The sequence below is a fragment of the Blennius ocellaris genome, assembly GCF_963422515.1.
Source record: "Blennius ocellaris genome assembly, chromosome: 24".
Lineage (NCBI taxonomy): Eukaryota > Metazoa > Chordata > Actinopteri > Blenniiformes > Blenniidae > Blennius > Blennius ocellaris.
The window spans coordinates 7,981,571-7,999,922 of record NC_137673.1 but is presented as its reverse complement, the minus strand read 5'-3'; the positions used below and the strand labels follow the sequence as shown (position 1 = coordinate 7,999,922).

At 47.1% G+C, this 18,352-nt stretch overlaps 2 protein-coding genes across 2 annotated transcripts in view; one reads left to right on the top strand and one right to left on the bottom strand.

Annotated features, from left to right (window-relative positions):
- The window catches only part of spega (striated muscle enriched protein kinase a), a 36,122-nt gene extending 24,688 nt beyond the window's left edge, over positions 1–11,434 (bottom strand). Inside the window, 2 exon segments of the mRNA XM_080520183.1 lie at positions 711–806; positions 10,894–11,434. Of these exon segments, the coding sequence (XP_080376309.1) occupies positions 711–806; positions 10,894–11,197 (400 nt within the window). The 5' untranslated portion in view covers positions 11,198–11,434.
- Positions 11,435–13,462: 2,028 nt separating this feature from the next.
- inha (inhibin subunit alpha) lies at positions 13,463–15,501 on the top strand (the record flags this gene model as incomplete). Its single annotated transcript, XM_080520182.1, has 2 exons — positions 13,463–13,823; positions 14,783–15,501. The coding sequence occupies 2 exons, from the start codon at positions 13,463–13,465 to the stop codon at positions 15,499–15,501; spliced, it is 1,080 nt and encodes a 359-aa protein (XP_080376308.1).
- Positions 15,502–18,352: the final 2,851 nt, after the last annotated feature.

The window sequence follows — 18,352 nt, the reverse complement described above, 5'->3', positions numbered from 1 at the left end:
CGTCAAAATAAAACTACCAGGTCCCAGGACAAATGTGGACTGGGAAGTCCGCGCGTTTTCCAAAAAGTAGCGTGTTCTCCCATTTCAATTCGAGTCCGAGCGTTTTCAAAATCGCTGCGTTTTACCCCTTTTACATAAAGACGGAGCATTTCTAAAAAGTTGTGTTATACCTTGTTTCTATGGAGATGGAGTACGAGCATTTTCAAAAAGTGGTGTTTTTCGCCATTTCCATGGCGACGGAATCCCAAGCATTTTCAAAATGTTGAATTTCCCCCCTTTTTTATATGAAGGAGCATTTCTAAAAAAAAGCGTTTCTATGACGACGGAGTACAAGCGTTTTCAAAAAGTGGCTGTTTCTACCATTCGCATGGAGACGGAGTCGGAGCGTTCCTGAAACGTGTGTTATTCTCCCCCCCCCCCCCCCCCCCCTCCCCATTTACAACGAAGACAGAGCATTTCGAAAAGATAGTGCCCCCCCCCCCCCCCACTCCCCATCTCCACGGAGACAGATTCCAAGCGTTTCCAAAAAGTTGCGCTGTGCCCATTTTATTTTATTTTTTTTACACGAAGACGGCGCATTTCCGAGCGTCGCATTATCCCCCGTTTCCACGGAGACGGTGTCTGAACTGTTTCACGCGGCTACACTTTCTGACTGCGAGCACCGTCGTCATGGAAACGGGCCTCCCGCCGGGGAACGGCAGGCCACGTACCTGGGGGTCTCCGGCCGGCTTTGTCCTGGTGCCTCCCGGCCCCTTCTTTGGTTTCCATCTGGGGTTCGGTGGTCTCATCCTCTGTGGTCTCAGAGTCTAGAGATAAAACATTTTTTTAAATAAAAAAATAAAAAAATTAGACATCGCAAAGATGAAAGAGGAGGAGGAGCGGGGGATGTTTTGAAGAGAGCGCCCCGCGGTGGAATGATTGGGTTGACGCTCAAGCGTGACATGGAGCCTGCTGTGGCTTAAAGAAAGACACGGGGGGATGGGGGGGGGGGGGTGGAAGGGGTGGTGGGGGCGGGGGGGGGGGGGGGGGTGGAGGGGTTCCAGAAAAAAAACAAAACAATACTGCAACGGTGGAAAGGAATGAAGACGGATGGAGAATTAAAAAGAAGAAATAACGACAGGCAGGTTGTTTTTTTTACCATAGCTTTGCTTTCGGCAGGAGCGGAAAACTTCGCTTCCATAGTGGCAGCAAGAGAGGGCAGACGGGAGAGCACCGTTACTATGGAAACCAGCATCTCTCTCACCCACACGGCCAATCCTCTTCGTGCCCATTAGAGTCTAAAGAATGGCCAGCCGGGCTGCCGGGGCGGCCGACAGATACGTTGACTGGTTAGAGAGAGAGAGAGGCTGTGGAGCGGCGGTCGCACCTCATCGCGCCTCAAACATCCAGTCACTTCCTGATTAGATAATCGCGGAAAGCCAATGAACAATCGCCGTGAGCTCGGAGCATGTGTCTTTTTTTTTCTTTTCTTTTTTTTTTTTTTTATTTGAAAGTAAGGGGGTGGCGGGTGGGGGTGTAGATTTCCAAAACCATCTGCATCCAGTCAACACATCTTCAACAACAGCAGATAAATCAAAGTGACGCACATGCTTTTTTTTTTTTTTGCTCCGAAGGCACGAAACCAATAACGGTCGATTTTTTTTTTTTTTTGGGGGGGAAAAACAGAAAAGGTACAGAACGGTTTGTGGAAAATAAATAAATAAATAAAAACATCAAAAAAAGCTCATACTGACAACACACCATGGGTGAATCTGCCAAATGTCCGCGTGGAGTGCCCAGTCCTCTGAAACAAGATACAAGGCATTAATACCATGCATTATTGAAACAGCCGAAAACATTTTTTTTTTAAAAAAGCGATCCTGCTTTGTACTGCTTGAAAAAAAGAAAAAGTCACGTTTACCACAAGTAAACATCCCATAATCTTTAGAAATTATGATGGGATATACGTCAGGAAAACGAGCCACTATTTCCATTGTGTTTGCTATCAAATTAGCATGAGGTGCTGTTAGCACATTTTGAAATGAAGTCATGTTTGGGTGTCCGTTTATGTGAAAACGGTGCTTGCTGACAATGCAACATTTTCAAAACTGAATTTATTTTTGGGAAAAATGCAACTTTTTGAAAATGCAACTTTTTGAAAATGCAACTTTTTGAATACTGGATTTTTTTTTAAATGCTCCGATTCAGTCTCCATGGAAATGGGGGGGGGATACAATGCATGCTGCAGCCATGAAAACTAGTAATTTCCTTGCTTGCTAGCTAACTTGCATTTACCGTTTGCTTAAAAAACATCCGTGGCGTTTTGGTTGTTTGTTTATGAAGGTGTTCGAAGTTACTGAAGATGCAACTTTTTGACAACGCTTGGACTTTTGTCTCCGTGGTCAGTCTGAAGTCGGGCAAAAAAAAAGACGTTTTCAAAAAGACCGCGCACCACGGTGATCAAAGTGAGCTATCTTGTTGCTAGCAAACTAGCATAATGTCTCGTTGGCACGTGTTGACTGAACTCTTGCAATTTGGGTGTCGGTTTATGCAACAACGGTGCGAGCTGAAAATGCTACTTTTTGAAAACTCTCCTATACTGTCTCCATGAAAACGGGGGGGGGGGGGGGGTGCAACTTTTTGAAAATGCTCTGTTGAAACAAGGGAAATGCAACTAATCAAAAATGTTCCAACTTTGTCTCCGTGGAAACGGGGGGGAAATACAACTATTTTTGAAAGTGGAAATACCCATCATGGCCATGAAAGCGAGCCATCTTGTTGCTAGCAAACTAGCATTAGGCCCCGTTTGCACTTTTTTAAAGTAAAGACAGAAAACTTGAAAATTGTGTTTGTTTACAAGACAACGCTACTCGGACACTAAAAATGGAACTTTTTGAAAACGATGGCACTCAATATCCATGGAAACTGGGGGGGGGGGGGGCAAAACATTTTCGAAAATGCTGCTACTGCACATGCGGCGACCTCATTGCTAGCAAACTAGCGTCATTATGTTTAAACTCGTATTGCATTATGGGAGATTAAACTCCCATAATGCAATATTTCCCTGGATTTTGCCTCTTTAAATTGGCATTTTCACACAGGATAGTTGGTTTTATGTGAAAATAGAGGCAATTCCATGTTTTTGCACGTCGCAAAACTTTAAAAGCTTAAATTTGAAGGTCCTGATGGGACTATTTTATGACGGAATCTGGGGCTGTATGTAGGGATACGTGCGGATACTTCACATTGCTACTCCGGATAATAAAGATGGATCCATAAATGTCTGACGTGCATCTGTGCTGATGAAGCAGATGGCGAAGACAGCCTTTTTCTTTTTTCTTTTTTTCCCTTCTTCTTCTTCTTCTTCCCCTCCGGACGGCCTGTCAATCAAGATGCGCCTTCGCGAGTGACTCACTGCTTTGCAGCGGACGGCGAAAGTAGCAAAAGTGCAAAAATGAGTCACTTCGCACGCCGATTGGATGAACTCTCGCCCGGCAACCAACGGCGGAAAAAAAAATTGGCGGTTATTGACGCAAAAAAAAAAAAAAAAAAAAAAACCAGTGTCAGAAAATTAGCCCTTTATGAGCGTCTGCCCTGATTCTCCTCGTCTCCATGGAGTTTCCCCTACTGACACACTTTTATTCTGAAATATAAATTACTTATGACGCGACAAAACTGCCCGGGCAGAGATGCATATTTCAAGAAACGCAGGCGAGGCTTTTGATGGGTCCAGCTGAGCTTTCATATGTGGAATTTAGCAATAGAATTTGAGTTAAAAGGTTAAAAAAAAAAAAAAAAAAGGTGTGGCGTCTCTTTAAAAAAAAAAAAAATCGAACTCACCTGAAATCGCTTCTTGGACCAAATTTTCTTCATTGTCAAGAGATTACCTGTGGCATGAGCTCACGAAAACATCCCGGGGTGTGGCGGACAAAAATAAACGAGAAGAGGAGGCGGAGGAGATGGAGGAGGGGGGCAGTGGGGGGGTGGGGGGGGTAAGGAATCAGAGGTTTCAAATCGCCGGCCGTCGGAGCGTGGGTGTGTTTACGCTCCCGGTCTGGCGGGCGAGAGGACGGAGAAAGAGGCGCAGATGGAGCCAGGTGTCTTTGTGTCTGTATCCGCTGATGTGAGCGGCATCAAGCCGTGACGTAGAGGCGGAATTCAGATTCAGCTCTCAGCTGGTCGCTCTTAAAGAGCGAGAGAGAGAGAGAGCGATGGAGGGAGGGAGAGAGAGAGAGATGGAGAGAGAGAGAGAGAGAGAGAGAGAGATTGGGGGGGTGGGAAGTCTGAGCTGGTCCTGATTGCAGGGATGAGAGCGGAGAATGAGAGGAGGAGGAGGAGGAAGAGGAGGAGGAGGAGGCGGAGATGGGAAAGAAAACAACGGTAGGATGAGGAAGGAGAGACAAAGAGATGAGGATTCACGAAGGAGGAGAAGAAGTCAGAAAATTTCAGATGGGATTTGTGTGTGTGTGTGTGTGTGTGTGTGTGTGTGTGTGTGTGTGTGTGTGTGTGTGTGTGTGTGTGTGTGTGTGTGTGTGTGTGTGTGTGTGTGTGTGTGCGCCGCTCGCTGCCTCCATTTTGTGTTTTTCACCAAAATACCATCCGCTTTGACTGGTATTTCCACTTTGAGTGGAAAGTATTTTGCTTTTAAAAAAAAAAAACAATTTCAGTAAAAAAGGCTTGTGCAATTGTTAACAAACATCAGAGCACACTATTTCCAAATCTGCCTTTATCGGCACTCTGTATCGGCACTCTGTATCGGCACTCTGTATCGGCACTCCGTATCGGCACTCCGTATCGGCACTCTGTATCGGTACTCGTCTCGGCACTCTGTATCGGTACTCGTACTGGCACTCTGTATCGGCACCCTGTGTCGGCACTTCGTATCGGCACTCTGTGTCGGTACTCGTCTCGGCACTCTGCATCGGCACTCTGTATCGGCACTCTGCATCGGCACTCGTATCGGCACTCTGTATCGGTACTCGTACTGGCACTCTGCATCGGCACTCTGTATCGGTACTCGTATCGGCACTCGTATCGGCAGTCTGTATCGGTACTCATCTCGGCAGTCTGTACCGACACTCATATCGGTACTCGTCTCGGCACTCATATCGGTACTCACTGTCGGTACTCACTGTCGGTACTCACTGTCGGCGCTCGGTATCGGTGCTCTGTATCGGCACTCTGTATCGGCACTTGGTATCGGCGCTCCGTAGCGGTACTCACGATCGGCACTCACTATCGGCACTCGGTATCGGCACTCGGTATCGGCACTCGGTATCGGCACTCGGTATCGGCACTCGGTATCGGCACTCGGCATCGGCACTCGGTATCGGCACTCGGTATCGGCACTCGGTATCAGCAAGTAGCTCAAGGTTTGTATTCCCGTTTGCACTCGATATTGACAAGTCAGTAATGGTTAGTACTGATGTCAGTACTCGATATCAGCAAGTAGGTAAACGTTAGTACTCATATCGGTACTCTGTATCAGTGAGACTTTAATTAATCAAGAGGAAGAAAGTGTGATCAATTCAATCCTCCCGACCCTCAAAGCACTGAAGAGATAAACTCGTGGCTCTACGATAGAAGACCTTTCGTAGCGAGTGGTCATAAGTTATGTATACTACTCTGAAGCACTACTCCAAACCTGTTTATGATCCGGTGTGTCCCACGTCTGTACCAATAAAAATACACAGTCATGAGAAACGGCCAGATGTCGAAACTATTCATAGCAACGTCACCGATATCTCTGCTCGGGTGTCTCTACATTATATTTACTATATTTTGCAAAACAACTTCCCGTTTTTTTTTGTATATGTGTCGGTGAAACATGATATACGTTTGTCTTGTTGGGAGGATTTGGGAGAACAGATGCGTTGGGTCGTAGTCTCTATTCACCGTCGCATGTCCCTTGCATCACCAAAGAGACGCATTTTGGTCCAAGAGACGGCGAGGAGATCAATACCAATGCTTTAAGCGTGATATGGGATACACCCCTTAGTGACGCCCCCCCCCCCCCAATCGATAAGCTCATCGTAACACCAGATTCTATGACCGTCGTCCAATGAAAAGCCCAAGGCGTCCATTTCTGAAGCGGCACCCGTGACGTCTCGGGATCACGAAATTCCATTAGGAAAAGATAATTCAATTTGATCGGTGGTTAATTTTTCTCGAGCGTCTCTCACGCTTCAAGCGGCTACGAGCAGTTCAGCGCACGTGGATAAAAACGGAAGCCTTGACGAGCACTAAAAGGGTCGTGGACCAGTACGGCGTGGAGTTTGATCATCAGCCTGGAGAACGGGGGGAGAGAGAGTGAGCAGACTTCACGGAAACCCATTGATTTTGTGACAGAGGCAAGCTTTCCGCGATGGATGCCTTCCAGGCACACGCAGCTCTATCAGCGGCAAGTCGGGCCGAATCTCTCGGCAACGGAAAACAGATCCCGCTGCCGACACGTCGTACAGGTTTTTTGTTTGCCGGACCAGATCAAGGCCGGTCAACACGGAACAGACATTCCTGTACATGTCTGTTGTTTTGGGGTTTTTTTGTGTTTTGTTTTGTTTTTTTAAACCAAGGTCCGTCAGGAATAGCATGAGACTGCGTGACTGCCGGGTGAATCTCTACCTCACCTTGAGCAGCTCTGGCTTCGTGATCATGTACAAGGCTAGAAAAGTAACATTTTCAAAGCACCACGCACAAGACAGACACTTCCCGACGCGTTCACTTCGAAAAAACGGCGGGAGGGATTCAAACGGGTAGGGATTGTTGGGACTGATTTCAATGTTCTGGTTGGGGTCTCTTCTGGGTTTCATGAACTTTGATTTCCTTCCAAACATGAGTGCGGTAAGCCCGGTCAGCCTCGTCTTGATTCCCACGTCATACCTCCGTCACGCCGTGTTTAGTCTGCGGGCAAATCACAGCCCAAGCTCAGAGCTTAGAACCACACCGACCACCCCAACAATGACCGCAAAGCTGCCAACGAAAAAAGACAACAAAAAAAGGCGGCATTGTCAATTCATATTCCGAGGTAGTTTGGAAATCCCGAATGACAGCGGCCAGCGTTGACAAGTCACAGGGTAACCCGATCCTAGCACCTAATCCCAACCAAATCCCCAAAGGGTTCCTGCGAGGGACTGTGTGCCGGCACAAGCGCAGCATCCGCCAGGCCAAACACTGAGTGAAACGGCGCCAGCTCTACATGTTGCCTCAGCTGTGTCGCGAGCGCGGACGACCCAATTAATCGCACTTAATCCACTTGAAGTTAATGTCTGGAGAATGCGAGTTCATCAAGCAGACACGGATTACTCCTGCTGCGGTATGCCAACGCAAACACACGGGGAAGGGGGGGGGGCTGCAGTGCGTGACCAATAACCCAATAATCAAGAACCCGATAAACAAGTATCCCATAACCATCACTATTAAAGGGTATACCGTGGTTTTTCATGCCTAATTTTCTGGACAAGACAGAGCAAATCAATGAAGGCCTCGTCTCCGTCACCTCGACTGATAGAATTCCCCGCCACAGTGACCTCGGCCCATTCAGGGATCTCCAATAAACCGGGAGTCTCACACTCTCTGTATTTTCTCACCTCTCTGCTTCTTGCCTCTGGGCCCACTCGCTTCCTCCCGGACGCTCCTCAAAGACTTCCGAGCATCGAGTAGCTCCCTCCTCGACATGCCTCGTGGTTTCCTTTCAAATCCGTCAAAAAGCAGCTGGGAGGACTACCTCCGTGGCGAACACCTGCCACACCGACGTGGCGATGGAAAGACCTTACTCGGGGAGAGTCCGTACCTCATCTTTGATTCCCGTTTTTGGGGCTGTCTTCTCGGGTGTTTTTTGCGAAACGCGACCAAGGATCTTCAACCCATGTCTCGGAGTGTTGTCTATTTCAAGTCCCGCAACCGTACGACCCCCTTCCAAGTGCACGGTACTCTCCCTCTGCGCCCCTTTCAGAAAGCGTCCCACCCCCCCCACGGTTATAGCAGGAGATTAAAACCTGCTGCGGCACAGAAACCAAACGACCTTTCGCCGTCCTCTCTGGGTCACTCGGCTTTGGCCGGGGGGGTGAGGGGGTGGTGGTGAAACTCTAGCACAAGTGTGATATGTTGTACTACGACACTGGTGACGGGCTCCATGTGCATTAACAACAAGACGGAGGTTCGGTTGGAGCGAGGTGGCTCTGCGTGAGACGGTACTCCTTGCAGCTACGGGGCGAATGCGGCAAAGTAAGTAAAAAAAAATAATTCACCGAGGGACCGAGTGAAAGGCAGTGGAGTATGAATGTATCAGTACGAATCTGATTAGCAATCAAGGACATCGATTCAGACTCGTGAATTAAAAAAATAATTAAAATGTTCTGCGTATTTCTTTCTCCCTCCACAGCCTTCGCTGACATCTGGCACCGTCACCAGCAGCAGGTACCGAAGGTATTACTGAAAAAAATACCCGTTTGGACTGATTTCCCTATAAATGAAGTGTTAAGTACTTGTCTTTTCTGGAGGAATTGCAGAAAAAATGGTACTCAGAGCCACAGAACACTTTTTCTCCACTCCATGGTAACGGAGGGGTCAATGCCACTTTTTGAAAACGCCGTTACCCGGTCTCTGTGGAAATGGGATAAAAATTACTTTTTGAAAACGCTGACACAGTCTAAGTAGAAATGGGAAGAAAATGTATTGACAACATATTAACAGTGGGGGGGGGGGGTGATGCAACTTTTCGAAAAGAACTCCCAAGGTGGAACATTTCAAAATAAATGCTTAGACTTAGAAACAATGCTTCTCCACAGTGCTGTTCTGCACATGCTCAGTAGGTGGCGGCCTCCAGAGTGTCATGACTCCCAGTCCATATTCTCCTGGGACTTTTATTTTGACAGTCACCGTAATAACAATCCAACTTGGTCGTCTGTCCACTCGAGTGTTGTCCCATCGTTAATGGTTATAGCGTATAGTTCTCTGCATGCATGTGTGTGGGGTTTTATTAGAAAAACAAACACTAGCACCAACTAGTGGCCTGGCATGCCACGTGCCTCGTTTTCAAAAAGTTGCTGTGAAACTATGGGTTTTCGCTTGAAACCCCGTATGAACCGGCGCCTTGGTCGGATCATTAATCCTCATAAAACAGCTTTAACGTGACTTAAAGATGTTTTAGAAACTCGAGACAAAGTCACGACGAATTAGCGCGACCCTGCAACGAATTTTACAGATTTCCCGCGTGGGAACCCCTCGCGGGGGTTTGCGCGTCTGATTGCCTGATCGGCGACGGCTTGCAGGTGCGAGTCTGAGAATGCTCCTTCACAAAGTCGACGGATAAACCGTCTCTCCGGCCTTCGGAGGCCCGACAGAGGCCGGCGTCAATAATCTGGCCCGGTGACACAGTGGCACCCTGCTTGATTTCTTAAAGCGACAGTCGACACTCAAAAGCCGCTATTAAACACACACACACACACACACACACACACACACACACACACACACACACACACACACACACACACACACACACACACACACACACACACACACACACACACACACACACACACACACACACACACACACACACACACACACACGTCTCTATTCCAGCACGCCGGTCGTTGATTGAGTGTGACAGTGCCGCGTCTTGACCGCGGCGGTGCTATATTTATCCGTGATGTCTGTCGGTGCAATCGGAGAAGTGATGGAATGAGGGGAGGGTGGGGGGCGGGGGGGTGTCGGCGGCGTCCACACATCACTGGAGCACGAGCCCTGTGGCCGGCATGGCACATACCGCGGCCATAAATAACCGCAAGGAGAGCGAGAGGAGCGCCGACGTAAGAGGGAGGTAGAGGTCAGGAAGATAAGGCGACAGCGTGGAACTCGTTTTGACCGTAGCTTTGATCGGGGTGAATTAAAACCGAGATGAAGTTTCGGAGGGGGGGGGGGGGCAAAACCAGAGGTGTTGAGTGATTTGCCAGCTGGGGCGTGCGCAGCTGGTTGACGTGTGAGCGCAACTTTCTCCGCGGCAATACAATGATCTCATTGCCACGACGTGACGCAAACCGTTTGCGGAAAAAAACAAAGTTCAGAAGATTCGTCTACGTACATATTTCTCTGGCGTACGACGGAGGTACTCATGAAAGCATGGAGTGACGGCGAGCCCCTCCCACTCTCGGGAAAGTGATAGACGGTCGGCTCTTTTTTCCATGGCCAATGTGGGACAATGCAAGTTTTTGAAAAGGGCTCCGAAAGTGGACAAGTTTGAGAACACTCCGACTCCGGTGGGAAAGGGGCGGGGATTTGGTCGTTTTGAAAAAAAAACGGTCCGCAAATTTTCCAAAAATGGCTCTTTCGATGTGGAACTTGTTGAAAATGCTCCGGCTCCCTCTCGATAGAAACTTTTCGAAAACGGCGCCCGAGGTGGACAACAATCGCAATCCAGCTGGCTCGTCTGTCCATACGAGTGTACTTGTACCCTAACCCTAACCCACTCCTACTGTTTATAGCCTACTGTACTCGGTGTGTCACGTAAACAACAAACAGCGCCAACTCATGGCCTGGCATGCTAACTACATCTATTTCATCGTTTTTCCCGTGTAAATGGATGTCGATTTCTATTAGTATATTTCTAAATGTTGCCGTTTCCAAATGGCAGTGACCCCAATGAGAGAAAGAGCTTCAAGGTACCCCCGCCTTTTCGCTATGGTTTCACCCAACATGTGCAGCTCAAATATAACTCACAACCTTGATTTTCTTGAAAATACCGAGAAGATCCCTTGAATATGTGGCTCAAACTCTAAAATGTATGTAACTCGGAATACAAAGCCAATGAGTGGCAAAGGTTCAAAACCCGAAATCACTCCGTTTTGAGGGGGTACCCTTGATTTCGTGGAACCCGTTGACAAGAAGGTGTGTGGATGTCAGTTGGATACGCACCCTCACCGAGGTCCATCACAGCCAGCACGGCGCTGCAGCTGGCCTCCCCCAGCTCGTTGGAGGCGGTGCAGGTGTACAGGCCGGCGTCGCCGGTGTGGCAGTCCCGTATCCACAGCCCGCCGGGGTCCTGGGCCTCCGGGGTGGGCAGCGGCTCGTCGTCGTGGAACCAGGCCAGCGAAGGTCCGGGGTGTCCCGACACCGACACCCTCAGGCGGATGTCGCAACCCGTCCCCACCGCCGCCTTGCGGAGCTTCCGAGTGAAAACCGGCGCCGAGGGTTCCTTGGTCCCACGTCGGTCGGCCATCTTGGTTTCTTGTCTCCCACCGTCTGTATCGCTATTTGGATCGAAAGGAGTTACTGAACTCCTCTTCCAGAAGGCTCCATTGGCGACGGGATCAGAGGGAAGACGCTTCACCCGGGTCTTTGCAACAGGAACTGAAATTGTCACAAAAAAAAACAAAAAAACATTTCTGCTTTAAGCTTCACAAAATCAAACGGAAAAACATTAGAAAGCCATCCAATTCACCACGTGGTCACTTTGTCACAAATAACACAACAAATGCCAGTTTTTCTTCTCGAAACTGTAAAATAAGAGCTCTGGTCTGTTTTACACTTAAAACATTTTTTTTCTTATTTTGTAAAATTGCAGTTTGTCAACAAAAGAAAATGTATATTAATAAAACTATGTGTAATTAAAGGGTTTAATGTATTTTTTTTTACTGCAATTCCTGATTTGTCCTGTGGGTGTCGCACTATTTCGGTAAAACGAGGAACCAACTAAAAAGCTGACGAATATGCAAGTTACATAAAGTGGCGCACACAAACAGGGTTACAGTAGAAGTCTTGATGGGATTTGCTGAAAAAATAGACGCGTGCGTCTTTTTCTTTCTGCTAGCATTGTCGAAAAACGATCTGTGCCAAAACGGGTCACAATAAACTGACAGTGTAAATAAATAGAAGGATGAGAGTTTTTTTTTTTTTTTTTTTTTTTAACTGATTTGGACCAAAGTGGACAATTCTGCACGAGAACCGTCAAAGTTTAAGACGAGCTGCCAGGTGTTCTTGGCACCCCACGTCCCAAACAAAACAAAAAAAAAAGCGTTGAACCGTGGCGACGCGGCGGCAGGAAGAAGACATATCCTTGACACCTGAACCCGTCGTACCGCATGCTAACGATGTGGCGTCCGTTGAAAGCCAAATCCAGTGGAGGGTTTGAAAAAGTTCCACAAAGGGTCGGCGCTTGGACGTTGCCGACGCCGCTCGAAAATAGACTTGTAGAAAGACGTCGCAGACCTACCTCACTTTTGCCCCCCTCCCCCTCCCCCCCACGACGGGAGTCTCTTCGGACATCCCCGCAGAGTCCGAGCAACTGCAACCGGATCCACGGAGCCACAGATCCCGTCTCAAATCATTTGCGACTCTCGGCGTCCTTTTAGCGAGCGCCGGCCGGAGGTGTAAGTCCGACCGAGCTCACGAGGCATTAGCGGCTTCTTTCCTTTAGAAAGAGAGCGACACCCCCCCTCCATAACCACCCCACCCCCCCCGTAAAGGTCAAACCACCCCGGGCCTTCCGACCAAAAAGTCCACTTCCAACCTCTTCAGACTCACGGGGACTTAAAGGGGCTCCTGTTGTCCGTCTTCCTCCCCCCTGCGTCGCCGCCTCGCCCCCTTCGACAGCTGCACCGCTGCAGATAGGTCACATTCCTCGGCCCTGCCATGGATGACCTATTCTCTCACACACACACACACACACACACACACACACACACACACACACACACACACACACACACACACACACACACACACACACACACACACACACACACACACACACACACACACACACACACACACAGAGCCAATTTTCCCTTGTTAAAGTTACAATATTGACTAAAATGTAGTTTTTGGTTTGTTTTTTAATCTTCAAAACATGTGCATGACTGTCAAATATCAATTTGTGTCCACAAAATATTAACTTGTGGCTACAACATGGTCATTTGAAGCCACAGAATATTAATTTGGGGGCATGAAATTGAAATTTTAGGCAAAAAAAAACCTAACTTATGGACATTTGTGGTCACAAAATATTAATTTGTAGCCAGAAAATAATTCCCACCCCCACAAAATCTACTTTGACACCTTTAAATACTTATTTGTAGCCATGAAGTAGTAATATTAGGTCACAAAATATACATTTTAGGCCACGAAGCAATAAAAAGGAGTGCAATTGTTTTTGCTGCAATTACAACTTTTGGCCAGAGTGGCCACTGTTTACCAAAGAAATTGATGCTGCAAAAAAAACAACCTTGGTTTTTAGTCATTTTCTCGGCCAAAACTATAATTTTATGTTGGGTTTTTTTGTCAGTGCATTTAATAATAATTTAATATCCGGCCACCAAATAAAATGATATAATAAGAGCTTGTTTAGAAACACATAAGTAATGAAAAGATTTCTCCGAGGAGGATTAAACGATTCAAGGCCAGACTGATAGGAAGCGTCTCGATCTACTAAACAAAGACGCTTCTTCGGTGGGAAAGCAGGTGTGGAAAGTGAATTTTCCACACGATGATAAGGGCGCGGGGAAAAAAACCAAACAAATCCCAAAACCCACGAGACGTTCCCCGTCTGGAGGACGGCTCGGCGATGGCGTCCCGCGCGGTCCTGGCTCTTCTGTGGCTCTACGGCGTGACGCGTGTCGGCAGGGGAGAGGAGCTGCCCCGCGGGATCGTCCTGTCCTGGGTCAGAGGTCGGGTCCTGGACGGCCTCGGGCTGGACGAGCCCCCGCCGGCCAGGCGCAGCGACGGCGTCGGGGTGCGGCCGGGGGCCCGGCGCCCGCGGCTCCCCAGGGCGAGCAGGTCCGCGGCGGGGGATCCGGGAACGGGGACGGACGAGGACTCGTCCCAAATGATTCTGTTCCCCAGCTCAGGTGGGAAACTTTTAAAGCAAATGCAGTGAAAATGGAACTGATATATTTGCTGACTCGACATTTTTTCAAGATTTGACCAAGTCCTGATGAAGACGAAACATTTCTGCTTTCTTCATCACAAAGTAGTAATTTATGGCCTCAAATTAATATTTTATTGCATAAAATATACAGTCCATGGGCTCAACTTCGTATTTCATATTTGTTTGTGCCTAAAATTTGTTAATTTTTGACCATAAATTCATATTTTTTGGGCCCAACTTTGTAGTTCATAGCCACAAATTCCCATTACGTGCCCTCGAAATAATAACTTGTGGCCCCAAAAGAGTAATTCATAGCCACAAATTGATATTTTGTGTCAACAAATTGAGATTTTTTTTGGCCCCAGATTTATATTTTTGGCAAGAAGTTAATATTTTGTTTCCAAAAATGCTATTTCATGGACCCAGATTCATATGCTTTTGGCCATAATTGTAAATTTTGTGGCCAAAAGTAGAATTTATTTTAGCCAAAAGTAGAATTTCGTGGCCACAAATTAGTCATTCATGACCAGAATTTTTTTTGTGGCTGTAAATCAATAATTTAAAATGAATGTAAATAAATAGAGTGGAAATAATATGCTAACCTGTGATTTTTTTTGGTTTTTTGGTGATTTTCCATTCAAATTTGGCCAAAAAAAAAAAAATATCGTAGCCACTTAAGTGATTGACGTGAGCTTTTCGCGCCTTAAATTTACATTATGTAATATTTTCTATTATAAAATATGATTTATGTTCAGGCCAGAAAATCCCGTATCTATTTGGGTTGAACTATTAGATTCTAATAGAAAAATGGCGGCGGACGCAAGAAGAGATGAAAGTGAACTGGGAACCAGAGTGGCTCACTGCTGCCACCTGGTGGTCACAGGTGATCTTGCTTGAATTGAACATTTTAACATGAGAAGTTGGATTCGTCTCACACAGATTCCTCTTGTGTCCGACCCGACTCCTTCACGTACCGCTTCCGTCCGTCCGTCACCATCCGGGACGCCGCGCTCACCTCCGCCCGCTTCTGGTTCTACGCCGGCCCGAACGCCAACTCGTCTTCCTCGCTCTTCATCGCCGCCGCTGCCGCGGGACGCCGCCGGGCGGCCGGCTCCCCGTCCGCATCCGACCCCGACGGCTGGACCGCCTACGACCTCGACGGGGGCGTCCTGGCGCTCGTGGCCAGGGGCCCCTTCCTGCTCCAGGTGGTGTGCGACTCCTGCCGCTGCCTCGCCGACGGAGACGAGACGCCGTTCCTCCACCTCCGCGTGGGACGGAGTCGTCCCGTTGCGAGGTTCCCGCGGAGCGCCGCCGCCGCCGTACCCTGGTCGCCCTCGGCGGTCCACCTCCTCCAGCGGCCGTCGCAGGAGGCGCCCGGCCGGAGATTCTGCCGCCGGGCGGCGGTGGACATCAGCTTCGAGGAGCTGGGCTGGGACAGCTGGGTCGTCCAGCCCAAGGCGCTCACCTTCCACTACTGCCACGGGAACTGCTCGGCGCCGGACGGCGCCGCCCTCCCGCTGGACGGCGTCACGCAGTGCTGCGCTCCCGTCCCGGGGACCATGCGGTCCCTGGCGATCACCACCACGTCCGACGGAGGCTACACCTTCAAACGCGAGACCCTGCCCAACCTCATGCCCCAGGAGTGCGCCTGTATCTGAACCCCCGCGGTAAAGTACGACGCAAAGCTAAATAAAAACAAACAAATAAATTGTCTCTTGATTCCCCTCGGACCCAAACAGCCATTTTTAATAAACTACGAAAACTTTGCTTGCCAATTTTGCAAAACCAGCTTGAAGTACTTGTTAGCATCTACTAGCATATAGCATGTGCGACCGCCGTTTTAGATCCAAGATCACAGATTTTTGTGACGATTGCCATCGCTCGTCTCGAATTTATACCAAGAACTTGTAAATGTGAATATCGACCAACGAGAAAGTCCGCTTTGTTGTTCCTGTGCAAAGCAAGGCTGAAATGTCCGACTTTATCCATTAGCAGCTAACATGCTAACTGTCAATGAGAAGCCGACTTCAGACTTAACCCTTCAAATCGTGGTTATTCAGGGAAATCCGTATCTACAAAAACAGTGAAAGTACACAGTACTTTTAATCAAAACTTGGCTTTCTTGTCCATAAAATGTGCTTTTTAATTGTTTGTTGTTGATCAGTGCGTTTAGGTCGGTTGCCATTGGAAACGGCTACAGAGCTGCATTCTACTGTTTTTTTTTTTTTTTTATGAGTCAAGCACATTTATTGATGGTAATGGAGATTTACTTTAATTTTGGGCCCAAAATTACTTTTACATGTATAGAATTCATGTTAGAAAACATCATTTGATCTCAAAGTATTTCTAATAACGAGGACGGAGGAGATTGGCTAAAAAAATAAATAAAATCTAATGTGAGGGAGTGAAATAAGTACTTTGTTGTGCTGCATTATGTAATCATTTAACGCTCCACTGTGTGTAAAATGTATCAGTTTAATCCAAAAAACCCTTTTATCCAGAACACAGAACAGACTATTTGCCTCGTTTCTACACTTTCTGCATCATTTGACACTTTGAAAACACGATAAGGGACGACTGATTGTAGAAAACGAGGCAAAATAATCATTTTTATTCTTGATATTAACGTTGTGGAACACCGAACACATTTCAGAGACATTACATTGTGTCACTGGGGCAACTGAAGGACACGTGTTATGTCTCTCTGTGGCCTCTAGAGGGCAGTGCAGGCTCACTTTCAAACAGTCACTCAACCCAGTGGTCTGCAAATAACTTTCCAAATTAATAAAATGGGCAGTAATACCTCAATTTGATAGTTTTTGCTTTTGATTCAGTCATTTTTATTTATTTTTTCACTTTTTTTGAAAAATTATATATATATACACATTTATTTTTTATATATATAACTTTTTAATAACTTAAAAAAATATTTTGGGTGGTAAAAACCAAGCTCCCGTATTTTTTTTTCTTTCTGTGTGAAATATAAAACTGGGGCGTTTTTAAAAATAAATCACAATAAAAGGCGTCGTGTCACATTTCAACTTCAAACCCAGTTCAAACGTCCGTCTTTGAAATGCACATTTAAGTGTGAAAAGTTAGAAAAAGCACAGGGGGGAAAAAAGGGGGGGGGGGATCAATTTCATTCAAATATATTTATTTACTCTGAAGACAAAATAATCTCTAAGTTACAAAACTACAAAAAAAAAAAAAAAAGGTATAAACCGTTGGAGTACTGTATTGAAAATGGAATGTCGTACCTTTGCAGAGAAATAAACAAACAAACAAAGTGAAGTGAGATGAATACAAGAATACAGCATGGAAACAGCGAAAGCCGCCCGATCGGACGTCTTGTGACGAATCCAGATTTCTTCTTTCTTTTTATTTTGGTATTTTTTTGTGGTTGTTGGTTTTTCTGGGCGGTGTTTACATGGAAGACGTAGCGGCGCACGCATAAGGACGGAAAATATGTCTCACTGAAGAGGAATGTCAATTTCAAGAAGACGGGGATGGAATTTCATTGTTGACGGGAGCCCGGAAAAGGAAAAGAGAAAAAAAAAAAATAACAAAAAAAAAAAAAAAAAACCCCAACGTGCTCCGCCAACTAATCAAATCCCAGTTTTAGAATTCAAGCATTTCCCAGGTAAGGATTTTCTTTTGGGGTGCGAATGGAAGTGAAAACGTCCGACTGAAACAAACTCCAGAGACGTTTCAATAAAAAAAGAAAAAGAAAAAGCCGGCGATATTCCAGTCGCCGTGTTGAATGGACAGAGACGACGGCGTGGCCACAAAAGAAAAGTGGGGATTAAGACGAGGTTTAGCCAAAAGGCGCAAGTCAAAAAAAAAAAAAAAAAAAGAATTTTTTTTTTTTTTTTTTAAATTTTATTTTGGTAAGTAGGTCGGCGGGCAGACTGGAGACGTGGCGGGCTTTCAAGTTTAGAGTCGTGGAGATGAGCCATTTGTCGACAAGACGCGGTCGGCATTTTCAACCGACCTCTAATACTGAAAGGCACTTTTCTTTTTTCACCCCCCCCCCCCCCCTTTCATCCACACACACATACATATACACACTCACATGCTTCGGTCGCCCTCAGTGGTCTGACTGCATTCCCATATGTGCTCCCCTCCACCCTCCTCCACCCACCTCCCCCCCCAACCCCCCCACCAATGTGTCTCAGGCCAGTAGGAATGGGAGGACAGACGCGTCGGGGCAGGAAGCACGCTCAGGCATGTATTCCTAGGAGAGACAAGCAAAGAGCACAGAGTTCACCATTTCCACGTTACAACAGCTCCATGACGAGAAAGGAAGCTCTCTCTCCCTCTCTCTCTCTTTCTCGCCATTTAAGTGAAAATGCATCTTCGCATTTAAAAAAAAAAAAAAATGTCCGCCAGCGCGCCCGGGACAACGGGGCATGAAAACCGCGGAGAACAATGCGCTATAAATGTCAACGACGGAGAAGGCGGCCAGACGACCGAGTTTGCATTGTTTGTTGCGGCGACTGTCAAAATAAA